At 43.8% G+C, this 20,803-nt stretch overlaps 1 protein-coding gene across 22 annotated transcripts in view; it reads left to right on the top strand.

Annotated features, from left to right (window-relative positions):
- The window catches only part of LPP (LIM domain containing preferred translocation partner in lipoma), a 356,455-nt gene that overhangs the window by 130,894 nt on the left and 204,758 nt on the right, over positions 1-20,803 (top strand). For 16 of the 22 annotated variants that reach the window (XM_068953857.1, XM_068953865.1, XM_068953854.1 and 13 more), the window contains one exon: positions 11,434-11,635. The exons of the other annotated variants lie outside the window; for them this stretch is intronic. In XM_068953857.1, the coding sequence (XP_068809958.1) occupies positions 11,443-11,635 (193 nt within the window). In that variant the 5' untranslated portion in view covers positions 11,434-11,442. The remainder of the gene's footprint in view (positions 1-11,433; positions 11,636-20,803) is intronic. 22 annotated transcript variants of the gene reach the window in all.

The following is a 20,803-nucleotide window of genomic DNA, read 5'->3' as shown; positions in this document are numbered from 1 at the left end:
TGAGGCTGCCAATCTTAGGTCCCCCAGCTGAAGTGGGATGTTGAGAAACTGGAGAGGGTCCGGAGAGGGCTACAGGGACAGTCAAGAGCCTCAAGCACGCGGCCTACAAGAAGAGGTTGAGAGGGCTGAACTTGTTTAGTCTGGTGAAGAGGAGTTGAAGTAGTGATCCAATAGCAGCCTGCAACTACTGGAAGAGAATTACGAAGATGACAGAGCCAAACATTTCTTTATTCAGATGGCAAAATAAAGTGCAGTGGACATAAGTAGTGGTTTGGAAGATTCAGATTGAACATTTGGAAAAACTATTTCACTGGGAGGGTAGTGCAACACTGGAACAGGTCGCTAGAGATCAGGGGTCTTCTCCATTTTGGAGGTTTTTCAAGATTCAGCTAGACAAAGCCTTACCTTGTGTTGGTGATAGTCCAGTCTTCTGCTCCCAGCAGGACTTAGTGACCTCTAGAGATCCTTTTTCTTAGTTGACAGTGCAGAAGGCTTTCAGCCCCTTAAATAAGGAGGCACTTATCATCTTTATTTTTGCTTTGTCTTGCAAAAGAGACAAGGGAATATCAGGGGTGCTCATGTCCTGATGATGTCAAACCACCTGATGTGAAAATTAGAGAAATGCAAAGTCTCTTTCTGACAGTTTACAACGAGGTATCTGTGTACCTCCTTTCTTCCAGTTTTCACAATGCACTGAAATATCTTGCTTCTGTGAGCAGCCTCTCTGCAGCATCAGTTCCCAGCCATCTGGCAGTAATCACTCTTCTCTGTGTTAGGGTGTAGGATTTTCCCATAGGAAAAAGGCAGTTTCCCCTGATTATTTGCAAGGTGCCATGGGCTGAGCTGCCAAAAAATGAGGCACAGGTTGGTGCTGTGCTCAGGAAGGAGGAGAAAACATCCAGGTATTTTTCGTAGTTGAGGCTGTGACTTCCAGGATGGCTTGGGATATGAGGAGGAAAAGTTAAGTGGATCAGATGGTAGGGAAAGAATTGAGGACTAAGGATTTTGGTCCTGCACACAATTCCTGCCTATAGATTGATTTTAATTGCTTGCTTTTTAGGCATTGGAGTTTCAAAGGCTGGCTCGTCCTGCCAGCCCCCTGAGGTGTTGCAAGAAGGTGACACCGGAGATGGCCCTTTGCTTGCATCCTTCTTGAGTAGGGCACGTGCTGTCCTCTCTCACAGCCCATGCTCTGGGCTGTGGCTCCCCTTCCTTTCACAGAAATCATGCGCACAGTTCCCAGTTCAGATTGCCAATTGCAGAGCTGTTTTCTTCCAGGGACAGTGGCAGCGGACTATTCCAGTGACCAGCTTGCTCTTCCTGCAACCATGACTGTTTTAGAACAGAAGTAGAGCCTAGAGAATCCATCACAAAATAATAGACCATCTACACACGTGCTAACCTTACTGGGTGTGACCTCAAGCTCTGCATTGTTTCGGTGTTCACTTTGTTCAGTATTTGATTTCCCCCTCTCTACTGATCTCAGATCCCTGCTGTTTCTCCCCAGGCTGAGACATATACACATAGCAGTCTGTAAAGCTAATACAATTATCTGTGTGTCAATATGCTTTCATGGTCCCATTTTGTCCCACTAGAGTCTTGTTGCTTAACTCACTGCTGAGCTGAATGTTAGCTCTGTGTGGTTCCTTCTTGTTTACAGGCAACATCAGCATCCATACAACTTTTTGGCTCACTGTAAAAGCTTTAACCTTGCCATCTCTGTGTTGCCTTGGTTTCTCTTCTCTTATGTGGGACTGTCTTGATAGTCCTGATTCCAGTACTACTCTACTGGTTGGGAAATCAAGTCCCTTAACCGTTTTATGTGATGGGTGATCTGTAAGAGCTCTATGTTACTTCTCAGTGACTTGGCTAAAGCTGGAAGCCAAGTACTGAACTAACCCATAGGCAAGACAATGATTTGGGCACAGAAGGAATAAGGTCAGCTTTTTGTGGTAGAGGGATCTTGAAAACAAATTGCACTCAGGAGAACGATACTTGTGTAAGGGAACTCATGGTCTGAGATACCCAAAAGAACCACTTCACATCATTTTGCCTGTTCTTTTGCTGTCCCTATTAAAACATTTCCTCTCTCATTTTAATACATAAAATTCTCTAGCATCCCTCTCAACCTTTTTTTGAGGTGCAGTGACACTCCCCCACAAACCTGTAGGTCAATTTGTCAGGAAGAGAAGCTTAAAGAATTGGAAGTAATTGATCTGGCTCAGAGCTACCTCTGGGCTCAGTGGCTAAGGTTCAGCCACAAACTTTGCTGCCCTTAAGTTTGCGTTTTGGGTGGGCCACCAGGTCTGTCTGCTTAATTGCAATTGCTCTGGGGCTTGTTGTGATGACTGGTAGTAAAGGCCTTGGATATAACCACATTGGACAAAATGTTAATTTGGAGTTGCTGAGGACTGCCTCATACCACAGAAGTCAGGAATCGGCGTGCTCTCTGGCAAAATTATAATGTGGTCATTAGAGTTGTGTTAGATTAGATAGATCTATCTATCTCCAGGGAGTCGGTTCTATCTCTCTGTTTCAATGCAGATGGGCCAGTCAAGTTCAATTTATTGGGTTTTTAAAGCCTTGTTTGTCATCCAACACCAGGATGTGACATCGCTGTAAAAGGAAGATGTCGTTCATCAGCTTTTATATGTGTATTTTGCAGCAGCAGCAGTCGAATTCAAATAGCTTACATCTACTCCCAAAGCTGCTAATGCAATTATAGTGTGAAAGAAAAGGAGTTTTATGTTTAGCTTGCCCTTCTCTCTTTCCCACTGTTGAGGTTGATGCAAGATAAATAAGCTAAGAAAGGAGCTTAAAGAATTGTAAGTTTTTGGTTGATCTTAGAATTGTCCCAGCAGTAGGATTTTGGTGTAAGATTGAATGTGGCATTGAGTTGTTGTCTGATGAATGCTATATGCATGATGACTTTAATCTGTGATAAGCAGTATCATAGTAGAGATCATTCTGACAGGTCTTTGCCATCTGTACTGTGGATCTGCTGTCTACCTGTTGTATCTGATTAATACTTTAAAGTTCTACTGACTTAGCTACATGTAGCAAAAGTCACATCTCAAAGTGAATTAGTTTTGCTGGCAAAAACCCAAGCTTGGGTGCAGCCATGCTAGAAAAAGGTTATTTTCCAAGTATTGGTTACTTAGAAGAATGTGCATATGTTGTACTCATTTAAGAGCCATTGTGATTAGGGGATAGAAAATATAATATTGTGTTGTCAGTAGGTGATGTGGCTGATATGGCTTAAGTGGAGTACAGCTATATTACTTCAAAACTTCTTGAGTGCAGATGAAGCCTCAGCCTGGAAGTCTGCAGTCTTAAAGTCATAGAGTAACTGAGGTTGAAAGAGACCTCTGAAGGTCATCCGGGCCAGCCCCTTGCTCAAAACAGGGTGAGATTTGAATTTAAATCAAGTCTTCTGAAAGACCCCACTGAAACTGATTGAAGCTGTTAAAGCCAGAGTGAGACAATACTAGATTATATGCTTGGAGGAATAATTCAGCACGGGCAGTGAATGCTTGCTATGCTCTAACTAGGTTTTTTTCTCCTTTAATTCTTGTGATAACGTTAGTGACGACCAAGAGCAGGAAATCGGTGAGTGCTTTCAGCCCCGTTTGAGTGAAGAAGGAGGACCTTTGATTCTTTGAGGGGATTGAGTTGAAGATACAAAGCCCAGCCTTATGCAAGTGGTTGGAAGGAATGCTGGGTCTGGGGGAGAGGAGGTTTAAGCTTGTTCCGACTGACGTTTGCTGTTCAAGACTAAAGCAAAGCAACAAGAAATGTCCAGAAACAGTGCTGAATTGGTGCAGGCAAAGAAACCTAATCTCAAGAAGAGATCTGCCACAAGGGTTGATGGTTTACGTATGGTCAAAAAATCAATCACCGAAAAGAGACAGCGTATTTTATTCTTCTTTATCATATCTCAGAGTTGCTTAGTGGCTCTGTAGACTCCTGTTAGCTCTCTGCCACTAGGGTGATCAGATTCCCAGATGTGGTAATCCCGGCGCTCAAAGTTGTCCCTGTGACTTTGCCATTCTTGTGGTTGCTGATGTGATGTGTAAGGATCATAAAGGGCCCGCATCAATTTGCAATTGGCAGGGTCAGAGAGAGGAGCTTCTTTTGACTGGTTAATATTACAGTACTTAAACTGAGCACTGTTGTGATGATTAAGGGAGTTTAAAAGGGATCACAACTATCCCGAATCACATAATTTCCCAAATGATGTAAAACTGATGAGGATAAGTAATACCATATGGGAAAGATATCCCAGAGGACTTGAGCTGAGTTTGTAAGTACCTATGGTGCTTCCTATGTTTGGTTAAAGACCTCTAATGAGACCAGAATTTTGACATGATATCCTCTCTTGGACGCTGCAAGAAACAGGAAAGCTCCGTGGCTAGAGATCACTGGCAATAAATGGAGAAATAAATTCACTTAACTTTCAAAGGGAAAAGACACCAAGAGAAACGAGCAGCTGTGAGAGTTTGTATAGAGCAAATCTCTTTGGTCAGCCTCTATTACTAGTTTTGATTGATTAGTGGAGTGGAGGTGATAAGGACAAAGCAAAAAACTGTGTTTCAGCAGAGCATTTGGGTTCCTGCTTTTGGGAATACCAGGCAAAAAAAAGGGAGACAAATAAGCTTGGAGTAGAGTAGAGTGATCCTGTCTTGCAGGCTGCGCCTTTGTGACTAAAAAAGGTAATGCAGGACGTGGTTTTGCGTCAGGAAGAATGTCTCCTTGGTTCAATGCTAGAACTTATCTTTAAAACTCAACTGGAAGATGAACTGAAGTCAATAGTTTCATCTTCAAGTCCTGTTGCATGGATAGGAGAGTGGAGGGAACTCACTTTGCCTTTTTACATTTGGCAGTTTTAAGCCCTGAGAGCCGAACTTTGGTTATCCAGGGAAGGAGATGCCTTGACTATGTTCCTGAATGGTATCAAAAATAAGCCCCAGGAGAGTTTCCAGCTGCATCTAGTGTCACTGAATAAGGTGCCTCCTTGTATCTAGTCAGTCCCTTGGTGTCAGGAGTCGTGGTTAGCTGTGCATAGACAATAACAAGACAGAATATTATAGACCTAAATCAAGCCAGTGGATTTAAGAAGGAGTAGGATGGAAGATAAGAGCAGACTGTCTGGAAGCGCATACTGATGTTACTGTTTTTTTTTTTTTTTTTTTTATTAAACACTGTTGCTACCTTCTATGAAGTGTTAGCTTAATTAACTAAGGGACAAATTCTTCTGTTTGGGCAATGTCCATCAACATCTGAGGAGCGTCCATGCTGTGAATATGAAAATGAAGATTTATTTGGGTATAGTCTAATCACGGTAAAAAACAGGCTGTTTCAGAGATGAATGTGCTAACAATTTCAGGAGTAGACAAATTGGTACTCTGCCCTTCTATTGCTTATCTGATGTGAAGCTAAATTGACTTGGAACCCTCTTTTTTTGCCTTTCCTTCTCAAAGGTGAATGACATCCTGTAATTAAAAGCAAAAACAAGCACTTACGCGCACACATTAAAAAACAAAAAAAAAAACCCCAAACTGTCAGATTTTTATTATTGTCTAGTATTATGCTCATATTGATATTCCAGGTCTGACATTTTTAGATAATACGGTCTCGTCTTGGGATTTGTGGATTCCAGTTCCTTTCTGTGGTGTATTCTTTTATGGTTACAGTTTTATGAACTTAGAGCATTAAGGTTTCCTAATGATAGAACCAGAGCACGCTGTTCTCTTTATTTATGCAGTTTGATTTCACTCTTCGCTGTTAATGTTGTTTGTCATGGTTAGTCCAGTCTCAACTTCTACCTCCAAAAGCAGGTGATGACTAATGCTTCCAAGGAAGGAAGGATAACAGAACCTTGGGCAGCCACAGCTGATGGACAGTATGGTTTTTGCCTATTAATTACTTTCACCCTTCCATTTTAAGTTACCATTCTTGGGGAAAAAATGCTGGCATCCACCATTTCAGAAAAGCTTGGTGGAAAAATTGGAGAGTTCAGAGTAAATATACATGAATGAATCAAGAAAAACCTATTTTTTAAAGTGAGTTTAATTGATACTTAATTTTAAGTGTTTTGATTTAATTTAACCAATGACCTGGCTGTGTTCTGAAAGCAACTGCATAAGGAAGAGAGGCAGTTCTGTAATGCAGATGACAAGAGCGTAACAAGATCCAATGGTTGGAAGCAGAGCTAGATTATTTTAAACCAGACATAAAGGAGGAGATTTAATTATGATGCTTGATTGCCTGCCTGAACAATTTACCTAATGCCATGGTGGATTTCTCTATTTCTTGCGTTCTTCAGTTGAGACTGCGTATCTTTCTAAAGGATATTCCTTAGCTCATCAAAAGCTTCCAGGAGAAATAGCTGAGCAGGGTTCTGTGCCCTGCACAACGCAGATAGCTAGACAAGATGGTCAACAGGACTTTAAAAGCTGTGACATAAGCTTGGGTTAAGGAGGGGTTTGTATGAGGCAGACACAGTGAATTTGGGAAAGAGGCGCTGTCAAAGTGTTCAATAAATAAGGAGCAGCAGGGGAAAAAGTTGTAGCAGGATGCTGTGGAAGGGGAGTGTTGAGTTACTACTGATCAAGGGCAATGGCTGTCTGTGGGAGAGAGGCAGAAATGCAGAGGACTTCTGGCAAAACAGCGAGAGGGAGGCTCTGACTTTGAAATCAAGAGTTTTGCTGTTGCTGTAGGAGGATTCCTGGGGGTGCAGGCTCTGATGACAAAGATCATTTCGGCCTGGCTCTGTTAAATGTTGGCTGGCTTGATTTACTCAGGTTTGCTAGGAAGGGCCTTGTTGAAGGGAAACCATGCCTGACGAATGATTTGCTTGGAGCAGAAACGTGAAGGCAACCGTAAATCTAATCCACGGTTTAGCTTTTCAGTGAAAGCTCTATGGACCAGCTATTGACTTGAGCAGCAGAGGGATCAGGCCCTTAATGCATTGCATTTGGCATGCAGGAGTAGCAATAGCTATCTTGGCCAGCAAAAGGTTGATAAGCTGCAGTTTTCTCCATTGGGAGTAATTTTTTATTTTTTTTATTTTTTGCAAACCAAAGTGATTCAGATTGGGCCTGGTGATTTTTTTACTCCATCCACTATTACCTTAGAAGGAGGAACTTGTTGTTTTCCCCTCAGTAATGGATAAGGCAGCTTCATCTGTGACAACCAAGGCTAGAGAATGCCTTTCACTATCCCCTGCTAGTTTACATGCTCCCAGTATCTTTTTTTCTGGTCCTGCTTGTTCTACCAGTCCATCCCTTCATTATACTTTCCCTGTTTCTTGTTTCTCTTTAGCCTGCAGTATCCAATGTGGAGTGTTTCTTTTATTCTCCAAGTTCCTCAGTGATTTTAGCCTTCTTCCAGCTACTGACTTGTGCAATGTTCCACATTCAACATCTACTTAAAAATACTGTTTGTTGTAGAAGTGACAGAAATAACGTTTTGGAAGATAAAAGTGTAAGATAAGTGAAGTGTGTGCACTTGCTGGTCATGTTTACTGGCTAACCAGAAGAGAGTTGCCTCTGTCTATTGGAGAGTCTCAGTCTGAGTGCAGGAGCTAGGATGATGCAGGATGCAGTGGCCTGTGTAGGAGCAGGTTTAGAGAAAGAAGATTGGTTATGAGCACAAATTGCCCTGTGCTGTTTTGGTTACAGGTCCCCATCACAAAATCTCCACTCTTTTGCTCCAAAGAAGCTACTGACTAGAGAGCAAGAGAGGGGGAGAGAGAGAAAAGGCAATATTGCAGGGAATAGTGAGGAAACAGACAGCTTCATCTAAATTAGCGGAGTACTCCACTATGAAGAAATAATGCAGAGAGAAGGAGAGAAGTAGGGTGCTATGGCTCATCTGTGTGCCACTGTCCCTTATACTGCTGCCTTCTTGGCCCTTTACCCTAAGCTGTCACGTGCACTGAAAACATGAAAAGTGGTGGAAAAATCAAAACAAAACCAGAAGTTTGGCCTCAGCAGTTAAACAGAGAATGGGTCATTTTCCTTTTTTATGGTCTTGCAAAGTAGCTGGGCTAAATTTAATTGAAGCTGGGGAACTAGGGCTGGAACAGACAAGGAAAAGGGAACTGGTTGAAAACATTGTCAAGGCACAGATAGCAAACACAAGTGCCAACAAATACATATCAGAAAATGAGAGAGGAAGAAAGAGGAAGAGAAAAGGCTAACAGGAAAACAATTGGAAAACACCACCGAAACAAATACTTTAGAGAACAGCTGATGCAGTCAGCAACTGAGATGCACCTGTGTGGTCTTCACACTCCCAAACTGCCCGTAGGGGCACTCTGCCCCTTACGCTCATTCACTGAGATGTCAGATCGTCTTTTGCCACCCCAGCACTGTGCAACCTGGCTACCAAAGTATATATTCCTGATTCATGCCTCACTCAGCCTACCTATGCCATGAACTTGGCAGACCATAAGAGCTCAGTGCAACCAAGGCATATTAGCGTATTGCCCGAGAGGTAGTTATGGAGCAGCTTAGGGAGCTGCCAGAATAGGAACGGTGATAATCCTCTAGGCTGTGGGCTGTTTGCTTTGAATCAGTATGGAGGTAATGGCCATGGTCCTAGGGCGCTTTGTGCTACGGGACAGTCTTTCATATGAGACATCAAGCAAGGGGCTGAAAACCTGTCCAGATACAACTCCAGAACGCTTTTAGCAATGGGTAAGATACAGTCGACTTTGGATGTGGTAAGAAAGCAGAGTGCAGAGTTGTCCTGTTCAGCTCTTAAAGCTGAGTGCCCTCTGTACTTTCTCCTCTTAAAACCTAGGTAGTTTTATTTCTGTATTTTACATTTTTGAAGGAGGCGGGGGGAGGAGGTGGCAGGGTAGGTGAGCCTTTTTGCTCTAGTGGCAGTCATGGTCTTGTTCCATGAGCGCTGGTGTTGCTGACAGGAACAACCAGGCCAGTGGAAGCGTGGTTCGTGTGCCCTTCTCCCCTGCCGTCATGGCTGGTTTCCTCCCTGGCCCTGTGGGGAGGACCTGCCTTTCACTTCTTTCTTTCAGAATTATGCTCCTCACTGTTAACGTGAGATCGGACAGCAGCTGTATGTGGGAGGAAAAGTTGCTTCATGCTTTGCAACTCAGCCTTAGCAGAGCTATGGTGAGGGGGAACTGCAGGAGATGACAGTTGCCTTTCTCCAGTGTGGTCCTGCCACACTCCCAGCTTGCCTCATTTAGAGCTGTTTGCTCTGTGCAGGCCCCTGTTGGCTTCCTTACACTGACATCAGGTGTCCCACACAACAGACTCCCCCTCTAGCAGTAGAGATTGCAAACCAACCATGCTCGCTCTGAGTTGGTCATACTTCACTACAAGGATGAGCCGCAGGCTTTGGGTTGTATGTTCAGCGCTTGTCAGCCCCTCTCCCATGCAAGGAGTGATGGAGGTGGAAGATGACCTCAAATTGTCTAGCTCTTAGTCTTGGGTTCAGACCGTGAACTGTCCTTCCTTTGCAGGCTTGAAGTAGAAATGACTCCTGAAGTAGGAAACTTGTTACCTGGAGTAAACTTACTAGGCTAAAGTAGGCACACATCGATATACGTGAGCTTTTAACAAGCACTGCTGTTAACTGGCGATGCTATCCCCATGCATGGTGATGCAGAGACGTAGCTCGTTCTGCCTACACTGACTCTATTATCGTCTAACGGCAAATTGGTAGGACAAGATTATCCTTATGGGATCTTGCTGGACTTCTTTTCCACGTTTGTATCTAAGAGTACCCCTCTGCGTCTTTGATAAAGGACTTTCTTGGTTTTGTTCTCCATGTCGCTTGTAGGATGCAGATGCTTTGCCAGCTAGGATGAGTGTGGAAAACAGCTCTGCACCTCAACCCCTGCAACTCAGTCTTGGCATTTCTAGTGATAACTGAGCACAAATTAGGAGAAGGGGGAAACGAGATATGATGTTTTGCTTTATTTATCTAGTTAGACTTAAAGACGCTATCAGATATACTTTCTTCCTGCCTAAATGTTCCATGTAATGCTGGGGACTGGCTGCAGAGCTCGAATGTTATTTGTTTCTCTGGGGAGCATGTATGCATGGAAGTGTTAACTTAGAGGAACCACGCATAAGTCCAGGTAGGCTTGGGGGGGGGTGCTCCTTTAGTTGCATTCCTGAGTGATATCAATGAGAAGATATTTGTATCGTCTCTCTGTTGATGGTAGGTGGCAGAGGTGACAATATCAGCCATGTGTTTACTTTCAGATTTTGAGCACTGACCTTTAGCTGGCTATATGTGGCTGCTCTTCTTGGCTTATGAAAATATCTCCTCGTGAGACGTTCAAATAAATGGGTACATGCATGACTGCAGAGCTGTGTCAGAATAGCTAGAGAGCTGTAATGCTACAGGGTTCAGTAACGACTTCACTCCAAGGTGGTGTACACCTGCCAAAAGCCACCCTTCATCAGGGTGGCTTCATCAGTCACCATCACCTTTCCCACCCTTATCTCAGAGGGCTATAAGTTAATAAAACTTAAGTTAATTTAAAAGTTAAAAGTTAATAAGTTAATTAAATAAAATCCTCAAATCCCTCTTAGAGAGATAACTTCTGTGGGTACTGTAGGGCTGTCGCTGCTACGTGATGAGTGTGATTCGTGCGTGATGAAAAGCACTTGTTTATTTCAGTTCAGGCCATTATGAACAGGTATTTTATAGACAACATTTTCAGCTGCATCTAAGTCCAGTTCTCAAAAGTGATGCAGGCTTTTAAAAGGCCAAAGCCAAAATTGTCATAAATAAGTAATGATTTGGGCTGCCTCTGTTTTCTGTTACACAAGTTGAGACATCTAAAAGGAGCCTGGTTGTCAGCGGCTGTGGGTTTCTGGCATTTTTTCAAAATGGGCATGCTTTTAAAATATCTGAAGCTGGGCATTCAGAAATGGAGGCATCAAGAATGATTAGCTATTTTTGAAAACCTTTTTCTTAAAAGTTTAAATGGAAGTCAGTGGGACATGGGGTCCTAAATGACACGTGAAAAGTGCTAAAGTCATATAAAGTGCATTTTTGGAAGTGTTTCTGCCTATGTACAATGACACTTGTCCTCATAGCACCTTCATAATCGTATGTTAATGTACTCACAAAAGCCCTATAGGGCGAAGCAAATATATCACCATTATGCTGATAGATGGAACTGATAGGCTTCTCCAAGGTATCAGCCTGCCTCAGCTTTGGATTGAAGAGTAAAATAACACCACGTTCTGCTAACATTGCAGGACATAACGGGACAGATTAGTATTTTAAGCCCTATACAGAAATACCAATGTATTTCGAGATAAACACGCAAAGCTCAACGTATTAGAGGATTTTATTTAATTTTATAAATCAGAATAGTAGTAGGTTTTACCACTGTTATTTCCTCAGCCTAAATCCCTGATGTGTGTGTATGATTCCTTTCAGATCTGAACCATGTCTCACCCATCCTGGTTGCCACCCAAAAGTACCAATGACCCTGTTGGTCACGTTACTGCAAGGATGGAGACCACGCATGCCTTTGGGACTCCCAGCATCTCGGTGTCCACCCAGCAGACACCAAAGAAGTTTGCGCCTGTTGTTGCCCCCAAGCCAAAGTACAATCCATACAAACAACCAGGAGGTGATGGTAAGGATTTTTTTTAGGAAGGAACCACACCTGTTTAATTAAGGGGAATTAACCTCTGAAGCAGGCTGTTCTTTGCTTGCTCTTGGTTCATAAGTTTGTGGGAGCCTTCCTGTTTCAGATCATTCAAATCAAGACAAATCTGAAAGTATATTTTGCCCTTTCTCTGGATAGCTACCCTCATGTTAGGTGCCAGGGGTGTTATAAAGGATGAGTAAGGGACAGATCTTACCTGATTTTAACTGAAAGCAGCTGGTACTTTTCAAGGAGTTTTGTTTGTTTGGTACATATTGATCTGAGGAGCTGGGACTTGAACAGCCTTTTCAGTATTAGTTCTCTCATACCAGCCCAATTCTTTGCAAAAGTGGGATGACTCAGGGGTATGGGTAGGTTTGAGATGACAAGGCATGGACTTAGCAGAATGGCTTTAAGAGTACTTTGTCTCCAGCTGGCCAGTTTGATTCAGCTTTACTTTTGTGTTCTTTTTCCTCTACTGTGGCAGGCTTTTGAATATAAAATAATTTAATGATGTAATATGTGGATACTTATGTGACCATTGCAATAGCCTCTGGAGATGTTATGTTAGTAAAACAATAGCCTACCAAACACCGTGCTTTGGCCGTGCTCTACTTCCTGTTTTAAAAGTCTTCCACTGTCCGTTCATCAGACGTTGGAGCAGCAAATGCTAGAGTTGGGTTCCTGTGCTGTGGACAAGCAGAGGGAGGGAGTTCCCACCAGCAGGACGTGCTGCTGGGAGCTTGCCTGGGTTTGCAACAGGAAAGCTGCCAACCGGAGCACCCTGGCTGCCCATAAGCAATGGGGGGAGAGTGCATGACCAAGCCTTACCACAGTAGGTGTGAGGTGGAACACAAGGATTTTAGGGAGAGGGAGCTGTCTTTGTAGAGTAGTGACCCTTCCATTCCAAGTATTTTTCTGTGGCTAAAACTAGGTGGAAAACTCTTCCCCCTCCTCTTCACTACCCTGCCCCCTAAAAAAAAAATCAGTTGTATTCAAGAAAATTGCAAAACAAGCTTTTGATTTTCACTTTCAGATGTTCTACTTTCTTCCATCTCTACTTTTTTCCTATTTTTTGTTGAGTGCAATAAGATAAATGATATCTACTGTATTTTTCCCCCCTTTTTCAACTGTGTATTTTTTCAGAGCTTATTGTTTTCCTTTCTCCTTTTCATTATTCTGTAGTTTTCCTGAAAGTGAAAGTAGCTTATTAAATCTCTTACTTGAGCAATTTCCTAAAGTTAAGGGTGTTTTATTAGAAAGTTGGAAAATCCTGCTAGTTTTTTTTTTTTTTCCTCTGCCACTCTAACAAGAGAATTCAGAACAAAAAAAGCAAATGTGTTGGAGGGGAAAAGCTCAGTCATATGCACCTGTTCTGTTGCCTTCAGTAACAAGACATTAGCGAGTAAGAGGAAGAGAAAGACATTTGGAATTAAAAGTAAAAATAATCCATTTCTGAAGTGCAATAAAAATGTCATTTGCAAATTGGAATTGGAAATTATTATTTTTTAAATTCTCCTAAAGTTTAAAATAATAACTGAAGATGACTTTTTTTTACCTGGGAAAACTATTGTTGGTTAGCTGCTCTTTTTGTCAGAAACGTCAGGGTGCTCTAATTGTGTGTGTTCTAATGATTGTAGATCTGCTTATATGTTACTCAGGAACATTATCATATTCGATAAAATTCTTTGCTTCTTGGCAGTTGGGGAAGGAGGAATTTGGGGAAGGAGAACAGAGCAACACCTAAGTATTGCAGGCTGTGAAGGGGGAGATGAGGCTACACAAATATTTCTTATGGAACATTGACTATCCAGCCCTGCAAGACGCTGAGCATTTTGAGGTATGTTAGAAACCAGGAGGTTTTGATAACTCACAGGAGGCATTTGCTGTTTTTTTCAGTGTCAGTCCCTGGTCTTGTCTGATTTAGGGCTTTTGGAGATCACATCCTCATTTGACAAGCCTTGAAGACAAAGTGATGGCGAAGATCTAGTAGGGGACCAACTTAGTGATTTGGCAGTAGTACCTCCAGCTTAAATTAATCCACTTTCAAAAAGTGACAGATTGCAAGTTGTTGTCAGCAGCCAGTCTACAGCCATTAGCCCCATCGTATATAAACCTAAGAACATTAGACTTCTGGGACCTGGCAGGCAAGGAGGGACAGCAAGAGAATATTTAGCCCAACATGCCTCATTTACTTTTTATGGCTCCGTGGTCTCCTCCAGGCTCCCTAATTGTTTCTTCAATGACCTCAGTTGTTTTTGCAGCAGTGATTCAGCCTGGGAGGCAGCTCTGTGCCCCACTGGTTCCTTCCATAAAGAAACACTGCTCGTTGTTTTGCCTGAATTTGTTCTTCCCTTGCCAGAGGTCTATCCCATCTGGCTCACCATGAGTCTGGGAGAAGAGGAGCTGCAGCTCCCCACTGTACTCTGGTATATTTTCAGCCTCCCACCCATCCGCGGCTTCTGTGGAGGAGCGTTTGCTTTCCTGGACGCTCGAGTGTAACACGCTGCGGAAAGTTGCTCTGCTAAAGGGTAGAGGCACTGCGTGAGCGAAGGGCTGTCCCACGGCTGTAATAGCACTTGAAGTGGCCACACAAATCGTGGCCTGGCATGTCGTTTCGTGCCTAATCAGTGTCACTGAAGTCAATTACCCACTCAAAAGAGGCTGCAGGGGCGATACCAGGGGATCTCTCTGGGAGACCAGCAAATACCATTTTCAGTAGTTTCTTTGAATTTTTGCTTGTAGCATTTGGGAGAATGCATCCTCTGGCCTCGCATTTCTTTATTTTGTAGGTGTGTTGCTTGCACAGAGTGAGTCTGTTCAGCTGATTGCATTTGTACCTTTTTTCTTGAATGCATTGAAAATGCTGGGTAAGGGCACTCAAGTGACAGGCCTTTGAATCGGGCTCCTGTCCGTGCAGCAGGGAAACGGCAGTACCCCTCCTCTCCAAAGCCTCTCCAGCTGCACCCTGATGCTTCTTTGGTGGTATTTCCTGGGTTTCTGCTACTGCCGTACTGTACTTTCTCACCTTGAGGCAGGTGTCAGGAAAAAATAAAATTCAACATCACTTCACAGGCACAAAAATCAGACAGGAGGTGCTGATTGGAAGATGCTCAATAGAATTTAAAATAAGATAGAAGTGATTAAATGACGAAAAAAAGAAAATGAAGTAGAAACAGCTAGTGTTTTGAAAAACAGCAGCTTCTTAATGTGACTGGGAGCAGTCAAGACGTGCGAGTTTTAGACTAGGTAAGTGAGCGATTTTCTCAGAGTTGCAAGCCCCCTTCCTTGCTGTTTGTTGTAGTGACTTGCTGCAACTTGTTTTGTCAACCCATCAAAGCAGAGACCATGTCTTGCTGTCACAGGGATCTGTTTGGGGGCCTCGGGATAGGACTGCAATAATAATAATAGCAATACAGCTCTGATTCATGTGCTGCGTCGGTTTCTGCTGTGCAGCTAGCCAGAGAGGTGGGTGCAGCTGTGTTTTTGTAGGCCCTACAAACATTGGACCAGACTTCCCCATGCTAAGACTGTGGTCTGGGCTCGGTTCTCCATAGGATTTAGTGCTAGCATGCTAGCATTCCCCATTGTGGGAGTTTGGAGGGAATTAACTTTGCTCACCTGAAATGCTCCCTCTCTGGTGGGGACAGCCGGGATCTCCAGTTGAGATCTGTCCTGTGTCTCTTCCAACTCCCCCCCTCCCCACCATTTTAGCCTGTTCCCTTTGCAGACAGAAGTGAGTGTGTCTGCCGGTGTCTGGAGGAGAGCAGCTCTCATTTCATTGTAGGGGAGCTGTGTTGGCATGGCGTTGGGCTGGGGCTCGTCTGCTCTGAGCTATGTCCATATGTTGCCTCCCCAGCAGTCTCGCTGCTGCAGGTTGCTGCTCTTTCTCTTTGACCCTTCCTCCCAAGCTCAGGGGAGAGCGAGGTGTTTTCCTTTTCCCTCGTCTTCCTTTCAGCTCTCTGCAGCAGCAGGCCATAAATCACTGCGCTCTCTTCATACGTGGGAAGAGTTGCTGCTCGAAGTCTGTGTTTTCAATAAGCTCAACTCAAGGGCGCAAACATTTCTGTTTAGCGTGGGCCTGATCCTGGCAGGTGTGAGCGCTGAAATCTGAGATGTGCAGGTGCCTAGCATCCTACAGATCTCTGTATTTACCTCACAGAGGGAGATGGAAGATGTTTAAGCTAAAGGAAGATGTTTTTTTACAAGAAAAACAAGTGTATATGGGGAGGAAACCTATCTGCAGATGAGATAGGCTGGAAATCAAAATTAGATTTCCAGACATTCAAGCAGCAAGGCTCTAAAAGATCCTCCTGATAGGAGCATTGGGGTAGAGAATGTAGATGCTCCTTGCATGGAGCTGGATGTGTCTGTGCATGGGAATTCTCTGTACTGGGAGAAGATGGGTCCTGAGGTGGTTGAGGCTTCTTCCAGTCCTGCGTCCAGCCAAATCTCGCATCTGGCTCCTTTCTCTGTGCCTACGTGTTTAATGCTACATGCTTCCTTCCTCTGTTCCTGCCAGACACCGTCAAGCAACGCACATCGGGCTCTTCCTCTATCCTCATTAGCAGAAAAAAAATCTCTAAGCGAAATAATGCTTTCTTTCAAGAAGACAGTATTAATTTTGTGCTTGGTGCAACTGCTGCTGTTTTTTACAGTCCCATTCTCTTTACAAGCATGTGGCAAGCCCCTGTATGTGAGCGTGCTTGTCTATGTACTGCTGCTGGTAGGGATGAGAGATCGCTGGCTTTTAAGTGAGCTGCAGCAGCCAAGAGCATCCCAAAGAGGGAAATGAGTGAAGAGTATTTCTCACCTGAGCTGTCATTTCAAGTGGGCTTTCTTTCACTGAGTATTGATGTGAGGGTACAATGTGGGGATGGAATGGCAGGGCAGACTGCTCTCTTCTGTTTTCTTTCCAAGTATTGTCCTTCCTCCTTTCCCTGCCACGTATTTGTCTCTTCCTTTCCGGCTTTTATGCTGAAACTGGCATTTCAGTGTGTTCAGCAGAGCTGGGGGCTTGGGGGCATGCTGCCACATGGTTGTTCCCTCCTAAGCTGGGCTCAGGAAGACTGGGAGGATTTATAGCTTGCAGATGAAGCAAATTCCCTTTTCTCCTCCTCCTGTTAATCCCAGAAAACAGGGCCCCAGTCTCCAGGGCAGACTAAGGAGGGGTTTGGCTCCGAGCAAGGTTGGCCTGGGTTGATTCACCAGCTTTCTGTGCTGCGGTGATCCTGGCTCCTCTGTGCCAGCAGCTCTCACAGGGTGACTGCGCAGACACGACGCTGGGCTCAGTGCGGCTTGTGTCGTGTGCTGGGTTCTCCATCAGTATCTCCCACAGAAGGGAAGCATGGCTGGCAGTGACTCCAGCCCAGATTGTGGGCTTGCGTGCACTGCGGGAATGGGGGATTTGGTGACGGGCACTGACACAAGTGCCTCTGCGGCAGGACCTTGGGGATACGCTGGAACAGTGCCAGGGCTTATGAAGTCAAAATCAGGGGCTTCAGAAACATGTGAACTCTATCGTCAGCCTCAGGTGCTTGGAAAGGCATGAGTCGGGGCTCTTCAGGTCATAAGATGGCTTGAACACAGCAAGACTGTCAGGCTTTGTGGTGCGATTTGCCTTTGGTCGGGATCCTTTTGGTTTCAAGCTTGTTTTCATGACCACAAAAGCTCTTTTCCCCTTTCCTTCCCCTCCCCTCCAAGCAGAACCCCACAGACGTGAAGCAGTGGAAGTGCAGGAGAAACGCCCTGCTAATGCAAATTGAGCATAGCCTGAGGTCTCTGGGATGTTGCTCACCGAGCCCTTTGAAGCTATGGGTTTGGACTTTGTATTGCAGCATTTAGAGCACTGTTGCAGCTTGCTAGGGGTCCAGTAGAGCTAATAGTCCCATGATGCATGGTGACTCAAAGGGAAATCAGGGAGCTTTGATAGCGACAGGGTAGGGTAATGAATCCTAGCCTACTGGGAAGTACTGGATTGTTGCTTGGCACCTGATGTCCTGTTCCTGACGAAAGGTGGCTAGCTCTGCTCCCAGGCCTTTCTTGGGAAGGGTAGAGCGGAAAGACTCTAAAGGAGAAAAAAAACGGCAGCAACCACAGAAGGTCGAAGAGATGAGAAAGCAAACCTGACTAGGGAAGAACAATCAGTGACAATAAAGCTTGCAGCTTTGCGTGGAGGACAGTACTCCGAAGCAAAAGTGTCTCCAGCATAAGAGATGTTGACATATACCTTTGGATTAAAAAATATCACCTTGCTAAGAAACATGGATTTCCATCTCTGTTAAACTTGCTATTAAAGAAACCAAGTTCCTTATATTCTTAGACTATGTTTCATTCATAGAGATCCAGCAAGTAATGTTTCCCAGACTGACTGAGACAGATACCACAGTGCCAACCCTGGCCAGCAATGGCTGTGCAGACAAAGTGTGTCACAGGAAAATCGCATGGTTTATGGGGCCTCAAAGCACTTGGAGATGCTTCCCTTCCATACTTTCAGAGGCTCTGAGGACATACTTTGCAAAATGAACGACTTTAGTTTATGCTGTTGGGTCCTTCTAATAATTATCAGTGCTGATATCTTTTCCTGGTGATCACCACCTGTGGTGAATATAATACCTGCAAAAGCAGGAACATGATTTTAATAACAGAAACTAAATGAAGGGATGAGAATCAAAGCAAGCTCTCCCCTTCTTCTTTCCCTGGGCTACTTTCAGATATAGCGAATGACAGAAGACTCGCGTGCAGGTCTTTTAAAGGCGTGTGTTTGTTTTTTAAATCATCTCCTTCCATTTAACTTTGTTGAAGAGCAGGGCTGCAACTCATGTGAGAAGCCAGGATGCAAGAGCTGGCTCCAGGGCAAGGTTACGTTGCTGATGCTGCTCTGTATGCCTAAACCCTGCTGGTACAGGTTTGTCTGATCTTGACCCTTTCTGCCCTCTTCCTCTTCATGTATGTGGAGGCTCTTTAGCAGTGGCTAATATTTTCTGCTGAGTCTGTTAGTTCGTGCTTCTAGCTTCTATCAGGCTGATTTTTATTTCTTTTCTTGTACTCACATATACCTAGTGGATCTTGTTTATAGCAGCTGCTATCAGTAGTTCTGTCTAATTTTTGAAGGTTCGGTATGGATTTATTGGAATAGACACTAAGTATTTCAGCTTTGCTCTTCCCTACCCTATAGTCCTGATGATTCACAGAAGCTGAACAGTTCTAGAGTCTATCCTTTACTTGGATGAGAGCCCTTACAGGATAAATCCTGGCTGCCTTGGGAGATTCTACAGGTGTTTTGTTATCCTGTTTGTGTGTCAGTACAACAGCACAATGAAGAGTAATACTTGCTACTGGAAATATTATCTTTCATTTGTGAGACAGAGAGGTATATCTGATCTCGTTACTGCTTCACATGAGTTCTCCTGATGTTTCGTTCCTAGTTGTTGTTAGGATGAGGCTCATGCTCATGAGCAGTGTATTGTGTGTCAGCTGGACTCTGATAATGTTTTGTGTGTGCGCTCAGTCCAAAACTAAGATGAGGTAATACGATTTAGTTCAACCTTCTTGCATTGCAGTAGTAGCAAAGGCTCGCTATTGTGCATGTTATGAACATGGACAGTTACTGCAGTGCAGATGATGCATGGGAATATGTTGTCACTCAGTTGTTTTAATGGTAAATTGAGTCCTAGAAGTTCCAGAAAGTTTCTAGTGGGACCTGGTGGTCTTTGCTTTCTGTTTTGCTCTTCAGCTGTGCATGATAAAATCATTGGTGCTCCTGAGGGGGCAGTGTCTCAGTGATGAGAGAAAAAGTGGGCTGAGAAATGCTCTAACCTTTTTCTTGTTCCCATCGTGCTCTCAGGATTGAGCTCGCAGAGATGAAAAATCTTGTGGGGACCAAGAGGAGGACTACTACTGTTGCTAATCGTTCCGACTGTGCCTAGGCACAGCCCCCACGTCAGTGCTTATTTTTTTAAAGAAAGCCTTTTTAAAGGGAATATTATATACTTCAAAAACCCTTCTTAATTCTTCCTCTTGTTCTTCCATGTGCTGCTTGCACTGAACAAAATGGAGCAGATGAAGCAATACTTGATTCATTAGTGTCAGGAATGCATCATCCACAGACTATTACAAAATACAGACAGTAAAAATGAACTTGAAGCTCCAGATCTCTCTGGAGTGGCTTTGTTACCTTCTACACAAGAGCATTTAAAGCAAAAACGGAGCCCCCAAGCCCACCAGAATAGGCACGAAGGCGGGGGTTCCTCATTAAGGGTAGCTCAGGACTGGTTCTGAGCAGCCTTTCGGAAGTCTCCGTTGATTTCTCTCTAATGACATCCTCTTCCCCATTGGTTAAGAACCAAGTGAAACCAGTTGGAGAGTCATGGTGGTTCTCATTTGAGTAATAGCAGGTTTAAATCACTCTAAGCAAGTTGAGCTGTTCTGAGGAAGCACGAGACAAGTTGGTGCCTTTATGCCCCTAGAGTAGCCCCTCTACTCTGTAACTCATGAAAAGTTGATGCTGGTTGGACCTGCTGGGATCTGGCTGTTGCCCTTCTTGCTGACAAAACATTGGCATCTCTTTCTGCTGTTCCTCTGGCTTTTTGCCTCTGTTCATATCTTGCCACTTTTCTTACACTGAAAGTAAAAGCTCACCAGATGGAGATGCAGAGAGCTTTGCCCTGTTTTCCACAGCACAGTGACTAGTGTCATGACTTGTGATTCTCACAAGTGTAAATAATCTGGCTCTGAGAGGTCCTATTGGTTTGATTGCGGTCATCGCAGAATAAGCTACCAAGGCTGGATAATAGCTTCTGAATCTGCTTTTTTGTTTCGGACAAATACATAGGTCTGTGCTCTTGGCTCTGCTCTCAGGATGGACGTTTTCTTTTTTGAAATATCCCCTCTCATAATGGCATTGGGAAAAATGCAATATAAAGCAGGCACGTAAAACTATTATTGAACCAATATACTTATCTGTAGTTCACAAAATGTCAAGTAAAGCCACCAAGCTTTATTAACAATTTTAACTATTTTGTTAAAATTACAAATATTAAGCTTTCAGAGGCTTTGGAACATTCACCCCTAATTTGGGAACTACTTGAAGTATTACCTAGCCTTGTTTTTCATTCTGATGAGTGGGATTGTACCTCTTTTTTTTTTTTTTTTTTC

This window comes from Struthio camelus, chromosome 9 (assembly GCF_040807025.1).
Source record: "Struthio camelus isolate bStrCam1 chromosome 9, bStrCam1.hap1, whole genome shotgun sequence".
NCBI lineage: Eukaryota > Metazoa > Chordata > Aves > Struthioniformes > Struthionidae > Struthio > Struthio camelus.
This window is presented reverse-complemented; position numbering and strand designations above follow the sequence as displayed.